The following is a 20,731-nucleotide window of genomic DNA, read 5'->3' as shown; positions in this document are numbered from 1 at the left end:
ACCTGGGGCTAAATCATCATCTGGAGTTCTGGAATCACCAGGAATAACCAAACTGCTTTAGTCCCCTGAACTATTTGTGATTAAATACTCAAAAAGAAGGAGAAAACCCACCAGGGAGCAGCCAGAACAGGGAACATGCACTGAATCCTGCTGGAAATAAAGCCAGGGAGAAGCTGATCTGGCCAATCAACTCCCCGACCCTTTTTATTTTCTTTTATCCCAAATCCAACCATCCAAATGAAACCCAAATATCAGATGTGAGCCCTGTTCTTTGTGCAGGGTGTGAGAGGCTCAGGGACTCTCCCAAAGCCTCAGAGCAGCAGGTGATTGATGTGGCTCAGTTCTTCCCCTGCCTCTGACAGGAAACCATTATCAGCTCAGCACAATCAGCCCTCTGTGTTTCCTCTCTCACAAGAAATTCAGCTGCAAAGACTCTCCCAGTTCATCACAAACAGCTCCACAGGGTGCTGCCATGGCCCCAACAACTGCCCCATTGTCCCTCCCAGATGATTTCCTGCCACCAGACCCTCCAGGACAGCAGTTGGGACCAAACCCTTCCCTGCTGCAGATGAATTATTAAACACCAGCTCACAAGGAGAGCACACACAGCAGGTTCCAACTCTCTTTTCCCTTCCTCAAATCTGCCCACAGCACCTGTTTTTGCTTCTGACAAAAATCCAGAGAATAAAAAAAAAAAAAATCCAACCCTTTTTTCCCTTCCTCAAATCTGCCCACAGCACCTGTTTTTGCTTCTGACAAAAATCCAGAGAATAAAAAAGCTTTAAACCTCTTTCTTTTTTTTTTTTTTTTTTTTTTTTTTAACCTCTTCTTTTTTTATCCTTCACAGCAGGATACAGCACTAAAAACACACTAAAAAAAAACCCTCCTGTGCCTGGAGTTTGCTCTTTTGCAACAACAAAACCCTGCAAGGTGAGGTTACCTCTGGGTCTGGGCTGGCAGCACCTCTTGAGGGTGAAGCTGATGTTGTCTGTCCTGAGGATTTGGCCCTTCAGGTGATCCATGAGGTCTTTCAGGGATTCAAAGGATTTGTTGGAGCCATGGAGGAAATATCCCCCTTTCTTCACCTCGATCTGGAAGTTCTTGTAGGGCCCTGAGTTGTTATTCATCACCTGGAGGTGGAGGGAAAAGAAAGCAAAGGGAATCACTCACTGGAGGGAAAGGATTGTAAAGCCATCAAAGCTTCCCAAAATTTTGGCATCACAGGTAGGAACAGCTCATCCCCTGCTCTAAAGTCAAGATCCTCTAATCAAACTGCAAAAAAGCAGTAAAAAACCCAAAAAAATTCCTGGAATTTTTCTCCAGGAAGGCTCAAAGAGAAGAGCAGCAACACAAAGATGCAATCATCCCACAAACCCAAATTATAGTTTGGTTTTTTTTTTGCAGAGCCTGAGAAAAATGCAGTTCTGCCTCTTCTGGAGGAATTTTCCCTTCCTTTGGTCAAGAACTGCAGAATCTGGAGAAGGTTTTCAAAATCTCAATTTAAAAAACAGCAAAACCCCCTTTCCCAGCCCAGACTGTTCAATGAGATTTCAGGCTGGTGTTTGGGATATTCCAGTTTCACTCAGAGGTGCTGGGGAAGGGCTGAACTTCTCAACTTCCCCATCTCAGGAGCTCTCAGGGTGTCCCCTCTGCAGCTCTGGGTCTCCTCTCCCTTCCCTCTTTTCCAAGACAAAATTCCTCTGTTTTTTCACTGTTAAAAGAGAGAACTAAGCATCTCTTTTTTTGGAAATATCTACAGGAGATAAACCCAGTATCAAATATCCCTTCCTGACTCACCACTGATTCCATGACCATTTTTTCCTCAGAGAAAGATTTATATTATTATAATTAATCATTAATTATTAATTATTTATTATTATTCCTGTGTGAACACTTTAAATATTCTCCCAAACCACCAAATCACCTGCAGCCTTCCAGCTGAGGCTGGTGTGGGAATAAAATCCATCAAGGGAATTAAATCCATGCCCAAAAATACTCCAGGGAAAGCTGAACCATGCTCAAGGCAAGGTGAAGTGACAAATTCTCTGTGTCATGAGTTTCAAATGCTTCGTTTTTATCCTGTTCCTGCACACTTTGACTGGGAGCTGTTCTGGATCTAATTAATCCCATTTGGAAACTTGGGATTGATTTTGGAAAGGGCTGGGAAAAAAAAAAGCCAAATCCCTCCCCAGAGAGGACAAAAACAGATCCCCAGGGATTGCAGGGAGCAGATTCCTGCTGGGAAAGCCCAGCTGATTGTACCTCTGAGCCTTCCAAACACGTCACAGTCATCAGGATGTGGTTGAAGTTGGTGCAGCTCCACCTCAGCACGTACATCCCCACCTCGTTCCCCTCCTGCCTCAGCTTGTTGATGGCATATTCCGTGCTGCAAGGGAATGGACAGTGAGCAAAAACAACAAAGGAGCAGCCAAAAATCTGGTTTTGGGGATGGGACGTGAGAGGAAACCTCTGTTTGGGGTGTAGCAGCAAATTAGAAATGTTTATGTTGTTATTAAAATAGGATTTAAGGGTGCGTTGCTCATGTTGGGCTGCACAGAGTGAGGGAGGAGGGATTTATTAAAGGGAATTCTGTATCCAGGGCTGGGCAGGTGAACTCCTGGATTTCTACAGTTTGCAGCTTAAATATCAAGGGAAAAGCCACAAAAGTGGGTGGAGGGTGGAGAATTCCTTCAGGTGTTTAAAAACACAAGGCTTTGTTCATCCATCCTGGGGTGAGTGTAGAGACACCTCCATTCTCTACCTAAAATACTCCTTGAGTTTAAAATCTCCAACTCCTTGAGTTTAAAAACTCCAATTCCAACACCTTGAGTTTAAAACCCAAGGCTTTGTTCATCCATCCAAGGAGTCCTGAGTGTAGAGACACTTCCATTCTCTACCTAAAACATTCCTTGAATTTAAAAACTCCAATTCCTTGAGTTTAAAACTCCACCTCCAGCTCCTTGAGTTTAAAAAATTCCAGCTCCTTGAGTTTAAAAACTCCAACTCCTTGAGTTTAAAAACTCCAACTTTCTGAGTTTAATAACCCAAGGTTTTGTTCATCCATCCAAGGAATCCTGAGTGTAGAGACACCTCCATTCTCTACCTAAAATATTCCCTTGTGTCCATGGAGAAAACTCTTGGAACACTCTTTTAGTGCAGAAACACTGAGTTTTTATACATCACTAAGTACAGAAACACTGAATTTTTTTTCCCTTTAACAAAATTTTTTACAACTTTCTGGTAACCATCGCCCATCCAAACCCTGCATTTCCTCAGCAAAATGAGAGGAATTAACCAAATAAAACCCCCAAAAAGCAGAACTGACTGACCAGATGGGCCCGTGGCAGCCGTTTTTGATGTTGTGCTGGATGAGGGGAGGAGCCACGTCCGTGCACAGGTAGTGATGGGCGTCTGCCGTGAGCCTGAAGTAGCCGTCGACCAGCGAGGTGAAGGACAGAGCCTCGGCGTGGGAGCTCAGCCTCAGCTCCTGCCACAGCACAGGGAAGGGTAAATTGGGATTAAAAGGACTTAAAAAGCTATTTTTCATTTTGTTAGCTCAAACTCACAGCTTGTGAGACTGTAATATAGGTAAGAATTAATTAATATTCGAGTCCGAATACAAAAACTGCATCTCCTGTGCAGTTAATCCTAATTATTAATAAATATGTATATTTATCCTAATCATGAATAAATATGTTTATTTCTCCTAATCATTAATAAATATATTTTAATCCTAATTATTAATAAATATATTATTAATACCACATTTTCTATATTATATTATAATTATTATACATATTTATTTTTATCTTTATATTAATATATTTATATATATCTTTACTTATATATATTTACTTATATATTTATATATATTTATTTATATATTTATATATATATAATGTATTTATATATTTATATATTTTAAATATTATATTTATATATATTTATATTAAATATTATATTTATATACATAAATATATATTTATATTATATAATATATATTCTATATTATATATAGATATAATATTTCTATATTATATTTATATTATATTTATAATATTAATATTAATATTTTGTTGATAATTTAATCTAACAGACAAAAATATTATTAAATAAACCCCAGAAATGATCCACCCATGGAATTAAATCCACGCCCAAGGGAAAGTAAATGAGAAATTCTCTGCCATGAGTTTAAATTTTTGGTTTTTACCCCGTTCCTGTCAAGTTCTCACCATCCTTTTGTTGTCCTGCTTGTTGATGCTGACTGTGGACTCCTTGATGACGATGTGGGTGATTTCAGGGAAATAGGAGAAGCTGTTCCACATCTCCCGGAGTTTGTGTTTTTCCTCCTCCTTTTTGCTTTTGCCGTCGGATTTTTTCTTCTTCTCTTTCTCTGTCTGTACAGGCTGAGAACGGGGTAAAAGGTTTGGTGAGAACGTGTTTAGCAAAGTGGTTTTACTCTAAAGCAAAAATTTATTCTAGAATAGTAATATAAATTAATTATTTATGAATTAGAATGATATAATAGTTATATAAATTAGAGCACTAACATAAATTACAGAATAATAATATAAAAATATAGAATATAATGTATTGTAATACATTTACTCTATACCAAAATTTCATTCTAGAATAATAATATAAATTATTTATTAATTGGAATTCTAAAAGAGAGTTACAATATACATTATAGCACTAAGGTAAATTATAGAAAAATTATATGAAATATGGAATATAATGCATCATAATACATTTACTCTAGATCAAAATTTCATTCTAGAACAGTATTTTAAATTAATTATTTATTAATTAGAATTCTAGAATAGTTATGATATAAACTATAGCATTAATATAGATTATAGAATAATAATATTTTAAAAAGAATATAATGTACTGTATTACATTTCCTCTACACCAAAATTTCATTCTAGAACAGTAATATAATTATTTATTAGTTAGAATTATAGAATAGAATTATAATATGAATTATAACATTAATATAAATTATGGAATCATATAAAATACAGAATATAATGTATTGCAATACAAATGTATTACAATACATTATATTCTATTTCCTCTATACCAAAATTTCATTCTAGAACAGTACAATAAATAAATTCTTTATCAGTTAGAATTATATAATAGTTATAATACAAATGATAAAATGAATATAAATTATAGGATAATAATATAAAATATAGAATATAATATATTGTTACTTATATTATTATAAGTAATAATAATACAAGTGTTATTGTTAATTATATAGTTAGTCTATACCAAAATGTAATTCTAGAACGGTAATATATATTAAGTATTTACTAGTTAGAATTCTAGAAGTATAATAAAAATTATAAAACTAACATAAATTATGGAATCATAATATAAGATATAGACTATAATGTCTTGTAATAAATAGAATAAATACATTTAATTCTGGAATGTTTTTCACAAAATCTTTGATTTTCCTGGTCAAAGGACTGCCCACAGATGTTGTCCAGTGTCCATTCCTGGAATTTTTCAAGGTAAAACTCCTGAGTCTGGTCTGAACTCAAAACTAAGCCTAAAAATGGGGTTGGGCTGGAACTTCCTGATCTCCTTCCAACCTTTGATCCTGTAACCCCATAAAATCCCCTCCAACAAAAAGCTGCTCTGCAATGCCTCAAGACCATAACAGCTGTTCTATCCCCCCAAAAAATCCCTTTAATTCCCATTAATCAAGGGCTACTCACACTTGGCTTGAGCCTCCACTGGATCCCGTTGTTCCCTGTCACCATCACCTCGTACTTCTCGTTGTCCCCACAGTTGAACTTGCTGATCTCATTCTCAGCAGAAATCAGCAAAAACGACGTCTCAAAGATCTCTGCCCCGTAATATTTGGTCAGGACCTCCATGGTGGATAAATATTTCACCTTCAGGTCCCGCGGGGAGACGCTGTTGTTGCAGATGGTTTTGTTGTTGAACTCCTTCAGGAAGTGCTTGAAGACGTTGTTGATGCGGATCCTGGTCAAGAAGTTCCTCTGCCTGATGGTCTTGTTGAGAGTCTCAGGGATGTAATGCTTGTAGCTGGAAGGGAAAAAGCAGGGTTTGGTTCCTCCTGGGAGAGCAGCAGGGACAGAGGGACAAAGGGACAAAGAAAGGGGCAAAGAAAGGGACAAAGAAAGGGACAAAGGGGCAAAGGGGCAAAAGGATAAAAAGATAAAGAGGCAAAGGGGCAAAGAAAGTGGCAAAGGGGCAAAGAAAGGGACAGAGGGACAAAGGGGTAAAGGGACAAAGGGGCAAAGAAAGGGGCAAAAGGGCAAAGGGACAAATAAAGGGGCAAAGGGGCAAATAAAGGGACAAAGGGACAAAAGGGCAAATAAAGGGACAAAGAGGCAAAGGATCAAAGGGGCAAAGAAAGGGGCAAAGGGGCAAAGAAAGAGACAAAGAAAGAGGCAAAGAAAGGGGCAAAGAAAGGGGCAAAGAAAGAGACAAAGAAAGGGACAAAGAAAAGGACAAAGAAAGGGACGAAGAAAGGGACAAAGGGACAAAGAAAGAGGCAAAGGGACAAAGGGACAATGAAAGGGGCAAAGGGACAAAGAAAGAGGCAAAGGGACATAGGGGCAAAGGGACAAAGGGATGGATCCCAGCCCACCTGATGTCCTTGGGAAGCTCAGGCAGCTTCACGTTTTTCTTGATGGCGTCGTGGGAGATGGCCAGGACTGCCATGCCCAGACACTCGTTCTCGATCTCATGCACCTCCTGGTCGTTTTTGGGGTCCCGGATGGGTGCCAGCCCCTTCACCAGGTCATACTGGCCCTTAACAGAACAAAAAAATCCCAAATTACCCATCTGGTCTTTCCTAGAGTTTATCCCCGAGCCAGGAATTCATCCCAGGATCCTTGGGCAAGGAGAAGTGGAATTTCCTCCCCTTCTTTTATACATCAGCCCACCAAAAATTCACTTTTTTTAAAAATTAACAACAGAAACTACCACTCCTGACTCTTTTCAGTACCTTCAATATTTATTATCTGGTCCACAAAACCAACTTTATGTCTCTGCTTTATCTCTGCCCTTCTCATTCAAAATCTCCATGAATCTCATGGATTCAGCTCTAAGCCAAGACTTGCTGTGGGACAGCCTGGAAAGGGTTTGGTTATCAAAGAGCAAAGACATTTCTGTGCCTTTAACATTTCCCTGGAATTCTCTTTCCTTGTGGTTTCCCAACTAAACCAGGATTTGCTGGAGCAGCTCCAAGTTGTGTCTTTTTCTGAAAGGCAAACTCATATTTCCAAGTGTGAAAATCCTGCAGGAATTCTCCTCAGAATGAACAGTAAATGAGATTTCCTCAGTGCATTCAATTTGTTCTTTCATCATCCTGAATTTTCCTTTTTTTTTGTGTGAAATCTGACAGCTTCTGGTTTGAAAAATCCTTTGGAAGGCACAAGAGGAGAGCAAAACTCCAGCAAGGTTATCAATCTTTATCACCACGGGGTTATCAGTAAATGTTTATCAATCTTTTAACACCACTCAGTAAAAAAAAAAACCCTCATTAAAAGGACCCAGCCCTGTTAAATTTCCCTCTGCTGCTGCTCCTCTCCAGCCCCAGCTCTGTGGAAATGTCCCCCAAAAGGTGACTGACAGCGTTTATAAATACAAATAATTCAGAATAAAAATAATTAATAATTATTATAAATAATTTAGAATAAAATATCTATAAAAATAAAACACTTTTTGGACTGGGAGAGTTTCTTTACTCCTCCTTCATGTAGCAAATCCGCTCTTCTCCACCAGGCAGCAGCACCAAGAAAACCCTCTCCGGTACTAACAGGATACATAATGTGTATTTTAGGAGATTAAAAAGAGGAAAAAAAATCATCCTGTTGGAACCCTGGGCACTGGGAATTCCAGATTTCTGTGCTGACAGGCACTGACCCCCAGGCAAACACTGCATTGACCTGAGGCCGTGGAAAAGGCTCCCAAAATTGAGTGACAGCCCTGGGATTGTGGGTGTGGGGTTTGGATAGAAGTGTGTGATAGCACAGGGTGCAAAACTCAGAGTTTAAGGGTTTAGAATACAGTAATATAGATATAAAGCAAGGTGGAGGTTTTAGGGCAGAGGCTGAGTCCTTCTTTTTCACTTTTTCCATGGGTCTGGGTGGTGTTTTGCAATTGGATAGAAAAATTCACATTGTGGGCCAGGGGTGGTTGGTTATTGGGTTAAAAGTAAAAATAATTCAGGTGTCATTTCATAATTGGACAGTTTATCCTTAAAAGACTTTGTAGAGAGATAGAAACAGAGCTATTTTTCACTTTGTTAGCTACAACTCACAGCTTGTGAGACTGTGACATAGATAAGAATTAACAAAAATCTGAGTCTGAACACAAACACCATCCCTCGAACATTTAATATTGGCTCTAACAGAAGAAAAGAAGATAAGAAAACCCACAGCTTTGATGGAAATTCAGCATCAGAGACAATTCCAACCTGTGCAAAGATGTATTCCAGGGAATTGGCATCCAGGATGGGGGTTCCCTCTGGGGCCAGTTTCTTGTCATAGGCCTTGGCTCTCCTGGGGGAGTGTCTCCACACCGAGGGCTCGCTCTCGCTGGTCCCGTGCCAGTTGGTGAAATAGTACCTGGCAAAAAAAAAAAAACCAACCCAAATAATCAGGAACTTTAATTTTTTTTTTTTTTTTTTTTTTGGGAAAAGCCTTCATTTTCACAATGAAAATTATCCACAATTATATCTTGGATGATTTAGCCACGGGATAATTTGGGTTTTGAAAAGCGAAGCAGCTCAAATAAAAATCGGTCAAAAATTTCTGCCTTAAGGTGAAGTGGGTCCAACATTCCAAGCACATGCCTGGCCTGAGGAACTGGGGGGAAATATAAAAATTATTATGTTTTATTCCATTTTTTCCCTTTTTTTTTTTTTTTTGGTTTTTTTTTTTTTTTTTTTTTTTTTTTTTTTTTTTTTTGTTAGAGAGATGGAGCACCTCTCCTGTGAGGAAAGACTGAGAAAATTGGGATTTTTCACCTGGAGAACAATCCAAGGAGAGCTCAGAGCCCCTTCCAGGGGTTAAAGGGGCTCCAGGAGAGCTGGAGAGGGACTGGGGACAAGGGACGGAGGGACAGGACACAGGGAATGGCTTCAAACTGCCAGAGGATGGGATTTTGGGCAGGAATTCCTGGCTGTGGCTGCCCCTGGATCCCTGGAAGTGTCCAAGGAAAGGCTGGATGGGGTTTTGGAGCAGCCTGGGGTGGTGGAAATGCACCTGGGATGGGATTTAAGGTCCATCCCAGTCCAAGGAATGTGGGATTGACATTTCTAAAGTCCCAAATCTGCAGTGGTGGAGGCTGGAGTGTCTCAGCCTCAGTGCAGAGTCAGGATCTTCAGCAAAATAAAATCAGTATTTTTAGTTCTGCTCTTCTCAGGCAGGAACTCCAACCCAAAACTGGGCCAAAAACTCCTGACAAGAACCAGAAAATCCTTCTTGGGCTGAAGCCTGAAGGGCAGAGCAAAGCAAATCCTTCTGAAATCCAAAGGAAATGACTTTGCTTCCCTGTTCTCCTGCAGAAGAGGAGTCAGAATTTAATAACTCCAAATCTTCTGTTATTTCCTGAAAATAATTATGGGCAAGGTATTGTGCATTGTTTGTGATGGAGAGGAGAATTTGCTCCTTTTCCTAATTAACTGCTCTGATTGAGACAACACTGAGGAGTTACAAAATCACTTGGAGCCCCCATTGTTTGAGGGAGGAGTAAATAAAGGAGAATTTTTTCCTTGGGAAGCTCCATGGATTTGTGGGAGGGATTTTTTTTTTTTTTGGTTTTTCACTTCCAGGACAGGAACAGGTGCAGAAATTCCCCCTGAGAAGGGAATTGTGTCTCTGAGCTGCAGGAGAAAAACCCTGAGCTCTCCCTCAGAGCATTTCCAGGAGCTGGAAAAGGGAATTTTGGTGGATTGAGATTTCAGCCTGGCCAGGGAGTGCTGGAAATGCTGTTCTCACTCACCTCCAGCAGCTCCTGCTCTGCAGAACCTCCAGGAAATGATCCCAGAATGGGCTGGAAGGGATCTGGAGGATCATCTGCTTCCCAAATCCCTCCAGAAGTGAATTAGATCCCTTTTTCACACCAAAAAAACCCCAACCCAGCTCTGGAGGAATTCAATTCTCCTCCTCTGGGAGTCAGTGATTCCAGGATATTATGAAATCCTGGGGTTTTTCATGCTGGAGCATATTTTTAAAAAAAAAAAAAAAATTTAAAAAGAACTGGAGGCAAGTGTGAAAATCACAAAATTTCTGTGAAAAGCCCTTTTAAAACATCACCAGAAGTGCAGCAGCATCTGGCACTGATTTAGGGCAGAGGAGGAGAAATTCACACAGAGAACAAAAAGCTCCCAGCAGTGGGAGAAAAGTCAAAACCCTAAAAAACATCTCAAAACTCAGTCACATCATTCATTTTAGAGATAAAATTAAAAAGGACACGACTTAAAAACCTATCAGTGTGGTCAAAAATATAGATTATTTAATTTCTGAGTGATCATGACCAGTTAATCCACTGCTCTATTAAAAAAAGTCAAAGCATTTTTCTTTTTCCAGAGGAATTCTGCCTCTGGCAGAGCCCAGAACACACCAAAGGCATTCAGGGATCAGCTTCAGAACCCAAAAGCCACAACAGAAATAAATGAAATAAAGCAAAACAACACCAGGATGTGAATTTATTCCTGGGAAAACGGGAACCTTTGGATTTTAGTGTTTAACTCTTCTTGAAATGCATCTGAAATTATTTAAAATCCATATTTTTTTGGCCCAGAGTTTGTCAGTTTTTATTGGTGGAGCACAAGGGACAAAAGAGATCTCGCTGCCAAATTTCAAATCCCAATCCCAAAGCTGAAAAAAATAAATATATTTTTTTAAAATGTTAAAATCAAATAATAATCCACCAGAATTTTTATTTATGGAAAGCAGGGGCTTTTCCACAGCTTCATTCTGTGAAACAGCAACAAGGGAAAAAACACAGAAAATAAAGCTCAGCAGAAATTAATTTTGTTCCTAATTATTTTCAGGAAATAAGAAAAGAATTGGAGTCATTCATTATCTTAAATCACCTTTCTGGGTTATGAAGAGTCAAAAAATTGTTTTTAAGAGGGAATTGTTTAGGAAAGTTTAAGGAAAGTTCCTCCCATCGTTCACCCAGAGCAGAAATAACAACACCAAACACAGCAAAAACTGGATTTTGAGAATTAAAAGCTCTTAATTAAATAAATTTAAAAGTTAATTCTTAAAAATTAATTAATTTTAAACGTTTTTAATTAATTAGAAATTCTTAAGAATGAAAAGGATTAAATCCCCACAGCTACACTTTAAATGTCTTTTATTTTTTTTTTTTTTTTTTAGTGAGAAAAACAGAGAATTTCAGGCTCAGGGGAAATTCCCCAGTTCAAATCACACCAGAAATTTTTATTATTCAGGGTGTTGTTCCCGTGGCTGCTCTCAGAGCACCCAAAACTCTGTAAAAATCTTTTAGAGTCCCTCAATTCTGATATTTTGGGGTATTCCAGCCTGGAATCCAAGTGGAAAAAAAAATCACATTTCAGAGTCCTCTCTTTGCATTTCCCTGTCCCAGAGTGGGGGAATATTATTTACAAAGTTATTCTTTTTACAGCTGTCCCTTGAAGAATCAAGAAATCTGTGGATTTCCTGAAGTTTCTGGATTAATTCTTCCTGCAAGTTAAGTTTATTTCATGTATTTTTCTTCTATATGGAGCAGTTAAAGTTCATATTGATATAACAAAAGTAATAATAATAATGATAGTGATAATGATGATTATTATTATTATTTTAATGATAATGATTATTATGATGATGGTGATAATTATTTTGATGATGATGATGGTAATAATAATAATAATAATAATAATAATAATAATAATAATAATAAGTTTTTCCCCCATGTTTTCCCATGGATCCTTTAATAATAATAATAATAATAATAATAATAATAATAATAATAAGTTTTTTCCCCCCATGTTTTCCCACAGATCCTTTGCAGTCCAGCAGAATTCCAAGAGCCTGTTGCCTTTTTTTCATTTTAAAAGCAAAACTCCCACCGATGTCAGTGGGAAGTGGAACATTTCAAATGGAAATTCATCCATTAAAATTTGGTTTGGAGACAATTTTCTAATTAACTTTGGCCTTGTTCACTCCCAGCTTTGTGAAAACAACTTTTTGTGGCTTTTCACCATTTTTTTTTTTCCAAGGTTAAATCAGGAAATATTTGAAGCTCCTGCTGCTCATCTCTCCTCCAACCTGTGCAAACCAAGCTGCTGCTTTTGGTTTTGCTTCTCTGCTCCTTCAGGGAGCTGAGGAATAAATAAATAAATCTCTTTTTTTTTTTTTTTTTTTTCTCTTACCTCATGCGATAATGGAGCCTGAAGGACGATTTTTCCTCCACCTTGAAGACCTGGTTTGGTGCATACCAGAGCTTTTTGTTCTCGTCATACAGAGCAAAGAGGTTGTGGCACAGAGGAGACACAGCTGGCAGAAAACAAAAAAAAAAATAAAATAAATAAAAATACACAAATGGGTGAATCATGAGCCTCCAGTGCAACATCCACACCCCAAAACACAAATGTACAAAGCAAATATTGGATCATGAAAAGGAAACTGATACTGGGATTAGATTGAAAGAAGAATTAAGGGAGGAAAGGTTGTGGTGGATTTGTCACCTTGGTTCAATACGTGGGGTTTGGGGTGGATAAAGAAATATTTCTGCTCAAATCCTGATTTTGCCCAAGGGCTGAGCTTCAAGGAAATTATTTAAAACCTTCATTTTGTTCAGGTCACAGAAATGGGAGTTTTATACCAAACCCACAGCTTCGTTCTCAGCTTTATTTTATTAATAAATTCAACCCCCAGAGCTGAAATGGGGTTTTAGCAAACAAACAGGCAGAAAACTTTGGTCACTCCACAGAAGGATTTCCAGCTAAGAACAGACTTTGATAACAATGGGCTGTTCTGCTTTAATTTTGCATTTATTCCATCCCAGATTTGTTTGAATTTCTTGTTCCAGTTCTGGGAGCAGCTGCACCATCTGTGGGTTCAGCAGCTCCTCCACACCAACATGAATTAAAGGTGTTAAACACCCCTCACTTTGCTTTTAAATCTCTTTAAAAAAAAAAAAAAACCAACATCATCATTTATTTGATGAGGTTTGTCCTCCAGAACTTCCATGGAGGAGAAGCAACCAGGAAAATGCTGAAGGGGATTACAAGAATCCAGGTGATGTGGGCAAAAAAAAAAACATTTGAGAGCTGCAGGAAAATTCCTGCTCAGTTCCTCCCTGTTCACATCCCTCAACTTTTGGTGTTTTGTGGGGAGAAAAACCTCAGAAGTGTAAATATAAAAATCCCACTGGGTTGTGAGCTCAAACAGAGATTAAATCCAATTTTTTCCTGTGGAATTACAAGTATTTTGCTGAGGGAACAGCACAGCCATGTGAGGTAAAAGCAGCTTTGTGGGGATTTATTGGGACAGGGAGGCTCTTCCTGTGACTGACACACAGGGGATGCCTCACTTTGAGCATCTGAGAGCTGAAATAAATCCAAATACTCACAACATTTCTGGGCAGCCTCAATGCAAAGCTCCTCCGAGGTGAACTCGCCGCTGGAATAATAAATGGGGGCTTTGTCCTGCAGGTAAAAGAGGATTTCCAGCCCCTGGTGCTGAGCTTCCAGGTTCAGCTCATTCTTCTTTGTGCTCCTCATTTTTGCACAGAAAGCCATGGCTTTGCAGTCTTCTTTTACGTTGAGATACTGGGAGAGGCGGGAGAAGAGCAAAGGGGAACGTGAGGAATTGGAATTGTCAGGACATAAATCCAGCACTGCTGGGCACAATTCTCAACACCCTCAGGTGGGGAGTTATTCAAAACCAACAAGGTGAAAAGGGGAAAAAAAAAAGAAATGGCAGTGATTATTCTGATTCTGGGAAATCATTCCCAGATTTCCAAGGTTTCTGGGAAACCATTCCCAGATTTCCTGGAAATCATCTTCCAAACCATTCCCTTCTCTTCAGCTTTTCTGAAAGGTTTCTCTCCTCACTGCAAAACATAAATTTAATTTTCTCATCCTTCAGCACTGAACTGGCTGGAAAACAACACTTGAGCCTGAGTGATTTAAACAGCTCATTTTATTTTTCCTTTTTTTTTTTTTTTTTTTAAAAAAAAAAGCCAGTTTCTATTTTTACAGCCCCTTAACAGCCAAATCCTTCTCATTGTTTTCTCCCCTCTCACCCTTTGTGTTTGAAACTCTCGATGCTTTATGAGTCATGATGTATTTTATAAGATTTATTGGCATTTATTTTTTTTTATTAGCACTTCTCTGTCTCCCCCAGAGGAAAGGGTAGCAGTGAGTAGGTTTAGTGCAGGAGCTTTTAGATTGCCAAGGATGCACAACAGGGCAGCTCTGACTCAAAACAAAATTGCATTTTATACCCAGTGCTTAAATAGAAAGAGTAGAAAGTTATTTGGGTTCTTTGTTCCATGTTTTTTTTAAGCTTTAGCTCAATCAACAACAAAAGCTCAAATCACCAATTTTGGAGTTGATGAAATTAATCCTCCCACCCCAAAAAAAAAAAAAAAAAAAAAAAAATTTAAAAATTAATCCAAAGCCAGCACACCTGCATTTATGTGCCTGTGGGATCCTCTACACAACTGAAATGGGTCTTCACTCTCCTCAGGAGAAGCTTCACTCTGACTGGAAAATAAAAAAAAGGCAAAATGAAACATTATCAGGAATGGGTTTGTACAGTCTGAGGCACAAATGAAATGATCAGGCTGATCAAATTCCATCTGGAATCCCAGGGAACCTTTATTAGGACTGAGATCTGGATGTGATCAAAGCCAAAGGAACCACCCAGGGGTTTGGGCACATCCTCTGATCCCTCCTGACACTTTGGAGGCACCACAGGAAAAAAATAAATAAATAAAACAAAGAAAGCCTTGGTTATTCCCTGGATTTTCCCCCTATTTTAAGTTTGGGATTGTTCTCATCACAATCCTCAGCTGTGCCACCTCAGGAACATTTTTCCTCTGTGCTTCACCCCCTCCATCCCTTCATTCCTCACATTTTTCATTAGATATTATTTTAAATCTTTCCCTTCTCTCTGTTTTTCCTTCCCCTCCTGAATTATCACTGAAAACGTGTCCAAACTGAAGCTGCCTTGGGAAACCTCACCCATCACTCATCTGAGGCTCAGGGATTCCTCCACCTCTCCTCTTTCCCTCCTCCCCATCTCTGCCAAAACCTGTTTAAACTAATTGTGTGTTTATTAGTTTTGATCCAGCATTGTGAGGCCTTAATGCAGCCTGGCAGATTTCAGCAAATGTTGCTTTTAAAAGCTTGAGGCTGTTAAAAAATCAGACAGAGAAAAGTCAGACAGAGGTTCACAATTTCCCTGGTGCTTGGGAAGAGCCCAGAAAACGTGATCCTATCACAGAAAAAAATAAGATACTGAAGAGTCTGGCACAAATTCCCAATTAAATTGCATTTTCCTGTTATCTCTGCCACTTCAATGCTCAATTTGAGTTTCCAGACACATTCCTGTGGCAATAAGAAGTAATTGAGAGGATGATTTTTGGGAAATGCAGACAAGGCAGGAATTATTGAAATGCAAAAGGTGAAATGTATTAACTTGAATCTCATTAAAACCAGCCCCTTTTTAAATCACACACAACTGAAGCTCAATATTTTTTAATGTCTGTGTGGGCCTAATGTAAAAAAAAAAGATTGTCCAGATGTTTTAAAATGTGAGGGGGAATATAAAACCAGTGCATTTTACAGATTCATAAATCAATCTCCTTGTTTTCCAACAGAGCTTTGCTTTGGTTAAAAGCTCCTACTCTTGGTTTTAGTCACAGCAATTCCCTGAAAACCTTTAAGTGCTGCTTCATCCACAAAACCTTCTGGGGATGAAGCAAAGGAGACAAATCCAAGCTCTGATTTATTATTTCCTAATGGATTTCCCAGACATTCTCCTTGTCAGGGATTCACCTTTTTAAAAAATGCATCTTCATCTTCCAAAAAGTCTCATTTGAGCCAGACAAATTCCTGTTGAATTCTTCACCAGATCTACACTGTCAAACACTTCACCTCTGAGATGTAAAAAGGGATTTTTTTTATCCTTTGCCACCATCTCAGAGCCTCAAAATTTGTTATTTGTGGATTTTCTGGTCTTTTCTCTACCCCAAGGATGTGCTCAGTCCCTGCTGATGGACAGGACAGAGTTTGCTTTTTTTCAGGCATAATTTAATTTAATTTAATTTAATTTAATTTAATTTAATTTCTCCCAGTGGGAACAGCTCTTCGTGATGCACCTTCCAAAGTATTTTTTGGGAATGCAGGATTCAGGCTCTTCTTGAGATTCCAGTGCCCCAAAGAAAAGTTTTTCCTGCTGATTTTATAAACCCTGACCCAGTTACACACCCAAGATTGGTCAAGGCAAGGCAGGTCAGGTATTTTTTTTTTTGTTCCTCACACACAGACAGAGCCCCAAAAAAACTTCTGGGACCAGGAAGAATCAAGGAACAGGGGGAGGGAAGTCGTTCAAAATCAGTTTGCCTATTAAATTATTAGGATATTTGGGAGAGAATAATATTTGGATTATTATTATTATTATTATTATTATTATTATTATTATTTACAAATTATTGTTATGCACAACAGGGCAGCCCTGACTCAAAAGAAAATTGCATTTTATACCCAGTGAGAATCAAGTCAAGTTCCTGACTATCATTTGCTACATTTGAACCATTTTTAAATGAAAAAAACCCAAATGTACAAGGATATTTTGTTAAACAAAACCCTTTTCCTCAAAAACTAGGAAAAGGCAGATGCAGAAATTCAATTTTTTGTGTAAATCCTCCTTGAAGCAGAAGGATGCACCACATTTTACCATAAACCAGGATCCTGGGAACCAAAAGCAGAGATGGAAGATCCATTGCAGGAGTAAAAAGTCCCTAAAAGATGCACCCAGGAAAATCCCAGATAAAATCTGACTGACCCAAAACTCACCCTGAAGCAAGTTTCTTCCTCTTTTTTTGCCCTCTCAGCCAATTTAGTTTCAGGTTTCTCAACTTCTTAAGAAACTCATTGAAAATTCAGATATATTAACACGTGCTATTTGTTTTCCACCAAATATACATTTTGTTTTATTCATTATCGTGTTTATTTTATGTTTTTATTCAGAGTGATCTCATTACACACTATTTACCCCAAAGCAGGATTAGTAATCCCCCTTGGATTTTTCTGTGGAATCCACGCTGCAAAATGCTGTTTTAAAACAGGGCCAGGAGGGGCAGAAAATGGAAATTTTTCACCCAAAGTGGCTGATGTGCAGCAAAGTTCTCGAGAACTGAAAAGCAGCCAGCTTCATCAGTGACATGCTAATATTAACAGCTATGAAATATTTCCATTTTTAGCTCAGAAAAGCAGAGGAAACCAAAACTCGGTGTGTTCTCTGTGCCAGCCCAGAGCTTCAGCAGCCACCTCATCCCCCTGAGAACTGACCCTGCTGTTTCCTCTGCCTTCCCAAGGCATTTACAGATATTTCTCTGAATTTCATGATGTGTCACCGATGTGGGAAGGAGTTTCTCAGCCCTCTCAGAGAGTTGGGTGTTAATTTGGCACCTTTATTGCTCTGCCTGTAATGGCTGGGGCAGATGTAGGAGGATATAGACACAAAAATCACTTTTTTTTTTTCTGTATTATCTGCTCTTTCCAGCTGGATTTTCCTTTGGGTTGCTCTAAGGACCAATTTCTCCAAGTTTGGTTTGGGGTTGGAAGTGACTTTTAAAGGTCAAAACCTTCTGCAATGAGCAGAGGCATCTTCAACTAAACTTTTATACCTTATTATGAATACTATTAAATGAGTAAGGATTTATAAGTGTGTTTAATTCTCTTTCATCCCCAATTTCTGGTATAACAACTTGAAATTATACATAGTAATAATTCTTAAGGTTTACAACCAATTATTTTATCCCTGTTTAGTCAACCCCAAGCATTTCTCTGCTAAACCAGGATCAATTTCCTTGCAGGGAAAAGATCTCAAGCTTCAAGAAACCACCATGAAAACCTTCCAACAACAACCTGATCTGTCTGTAATTAGTTTTTTCCTTACAACTATCTAAAAAAAACAGCTTTAGGGGCTGAAGGGACATTCCAGTTTTAAAGCGATTTACACGGACAATTTGTTTTTTATTCCCGCCCGGGGCACGGAATTAATGATCCTTTTCCTTCCTTGATGTTGTCCTGTCTCATCCCCCAGCCCGAGGCGGTTTAGGGATGGAAAATGGGATGGGAATTCTCTGGAAAAGAGCCACGTCACCTTCCCAGCAGTGGAGCAGAAGTTCAGGAAGCGCGGCCCCTTCCCGGTGCCACCGCGCTCGTTTTGGGGCTTCCTGAAGAGCTTTTTCTTCAGATTTGTGGATAAACTTCCAGGGGAATCTGTCACCTTGGCAAACTCCTCGCAGGAGAAAGTGTGGAGGGGCTGTGCAGAGCTGGTTCCTGCGGCAGGGACTCTCAGCAGGTCACTGGGGCAGGATGTGGCAGCGCTCCAGATAAAATTACAACTTCCATGGAAGGGAAATGAATGGGAATGAGGCACGGAGAGCCAGGAGGGGTCACACAGAAACACCTCCAGAGAGAGAAGAGCTGATCCAGGGAATGGCTCTGCCTTTGCCAAGAGAGGAGAACATGCCGCAGTCACTGCACAGATCCATCAGAATGGAAAGAAAATGAAAAAGAACCTGGAGTGGAAGAAAATCCATCCCTGTATGTGCCATTTCTCTGCTGACTGGGAGACCAGAGTGAGCCAATATCATCACACAACAGACCCTGAGTGGACACAGGGCCAGGGCAGGGCTGGAGCAGCTTCCCTGAGAAGGAGAAGACACCAGGAAGGAGCTGAAGCAGTTTCATGGTTCCACATGGAAGTCTGGAACTGCAGAATTCCACCCCTTTAACCAGGAAGGAGCAAGACAAGTCACTTCATGCTGTTCTCCTGAAGTTTAAAATCTCAGAGATCCCATCATGTTGAAATGATGAATGAAGAAACCTCTGGGGACTCCTTATGCATCTACAGATATCTCTCACACCTTCCACATGGAAGTCTGGAACTGGAGAATTCCACCCCTTTAACCAGGAAGGAGCAAGACAAGTCACTTCATGCTGTTCTCCTGAGCTTTAAAATCTCAGTGATCCACCCATGCTGAAATGATGAATTTCTGGGGACTCCTTATGCATCTACAGATATCTCTCAGAGCTCCAAGTTCTCCTAAAAGATTTATAAGGCAGAGTCCATCCCACCTCACCTTATTCATTTAACAGAATTCATTTACCCCACAGGCTGTGCATGTGGAGAAGGGATGATCCCCAGATGAGCCATCCTGGATAATTCCTTAGATCATTCCAAAGCAATCCCAACAACCTCCTTCATGACCCACAGGTGCTCCTCACCAAGAGAATCCCACATTTCCCCAGTTTTTAAGGAAAAAACATGGATTTATTATGACAGCACCCGGATTTAGTAAGAAACAAACCAAAACAAGTGACCAGCTGAGGTCTGGCAAAGCCAGGACTGGTGAGGAACGTTCTTCACAATGGAAATTCTGCAAATGAGGAATGGAATGAGGTGCTGACTTACCCAGGAAATCAGTGTTAGTGTTGACAACACACAGGAGTTGGGAGCAGCTCCTCCAAACCTCACCAGCTCCAGCAGGTGAACCTCTCACAGGCTGATTTCTCACAGGCTTTGCTTTCTGAGCGTGTGAAATGTGCAGAGGGGCCGGGGCAGGGTGAGCACAGCTGCTGCAAAGGTCCCACAAACCACACTTGGTCACTTCCCTCCTGCTCAGCCCTGGGGCCACTTCCTGGAGAGCAGCTCCAGATGTTCCTCCTGACCCTCTTTGTTTTCATGAAATGGAGACTCTCAGCCCAGTTTTCTTCCACTCTTCTTCCAGCCCTGTGGTCACTTCCTGGAGAGCAGCTCCAGATGTTCCTCCTGACCTTCTTCGTTTTCACAAAATTAAGACTCTCAGCCCAGTTTTCTCCACTCTTCTTCCATGGGCAGCACTAACTGCACACTGGGAGTAAAAATCCTCATCCCTTACAACATCTCCACCATAAAAACACAGATTTTGGGTTGGAAAGGACCTTAAATGAGATGATTGCTACCTGGTGTCACCATGGCCACCACATCCACCAGACCTCAGAGAAGGAACAAGCAACAGGGGAGGGTTTGCAGCAGCAAAATTCCTTCTGAACAGAGGAACAAAATTCCTTTAGGACAGAGGAGCACTGAAATTCCTTTAGTCCAGCACCATCCTGAGCTGCCCAGGAGCTGTGAGGGCAGGAATTCCTCAGGGTAAGGATCAACTTCAACTTGGCACCTCTTACACTCAGCTTCAGGTTTTGAAATAAATGTCACCCCCACCCCCTGCTGCCATTTAAATCTTTTCCAAATGTCCTAAAAAAGATTTTGTGACTTTGTGGTCAACATCTGTTCAGGGCAGAGCATCTGAACCCCCTCCAGATGTGGCAGTGGTGGCTTTGCACTTTGGTAAGACTTTTGTTCATGGTTTGCATTTTTCTTTTTCTGGTTTTTATTTTGGAGGGGAGGGGTGTTTTTTGGCGCTTTTTTTGGGTGGTTTGTTTTGTTTTGTTTTGTTTTAATGTGGTGAGAAGACGTTG

At 39.7% G+C, this 20,731-nt stretch overlaps 1 protein-coding gene across 1 annotated transcript in view; it reads right to left on the bottom strand.

Moving 5' to 3' along the window:
* Positions 1-20,731, bottom strand: part of JAK1 (Janus kinase 1) — a 51,608-nt gene that overhangs the window by 9,516 nt on the left and 21,361 nt on the right. Inside the window, exons 2-11 of the mRNA XM_083867222.1 lie at positions 14,664-14,740; positions 13,603-13,801; positions 12,401-12,524; positions 8,471-8,621; positions 6,638-6,801; positions 5,736-6,069; positions 4,233-4,406; positions 3,330-3,487; positions 2,263-2,386; positions 941-1,130 (exon numbers count right to left, since the gene is read on the bottom strand). Coding sequence (XP_083723348.1) covers positions 941-1,130; positions 2,263-2,386; positions 3,330-3,487; positions 4,233-4,406; positions 5,736-6,069; positions 6,638-6,801; positions 8,471-8,621; positions 12,401-12,524; positions 13,603-13,801; positions 14,664-14,669 — 1,624 coding nt within the window. The 5' untranslated portion in view covers positions 14,670-14,740. The remainder of the gene's footprint in view (positions 1-940; positions 1,131-2,262; positions 2,387-3,329; positions 3,488-4,232; positions 4,407-5,735; positions 6,070-6,637; positions 6,802-8,470; positions 8,622-12,400; positions 12,525-13,602; positions 13,802-14,663; positions 14,741-20,731) is intronic.

The sequence above is a fragment of the Zosterops lateralis genome, assembly GCF_965231275.1.
Source record: "Zosterops lateralis genome assembly, chromosome: 9".
In the NCBI taxonomy this organism is placed as follows: domain Eukaryota; kingdom Metazoa; phylum Chordata; class Aves; order Passeriformes; family Zosteropidae; genus Zosterops; species Zosterops lateralis.
The sequence above is the reverse complement of the archived record's forward strand: the minus strand, read 5'-3'. Positions and strand labels throughout refer to the sequence as shown.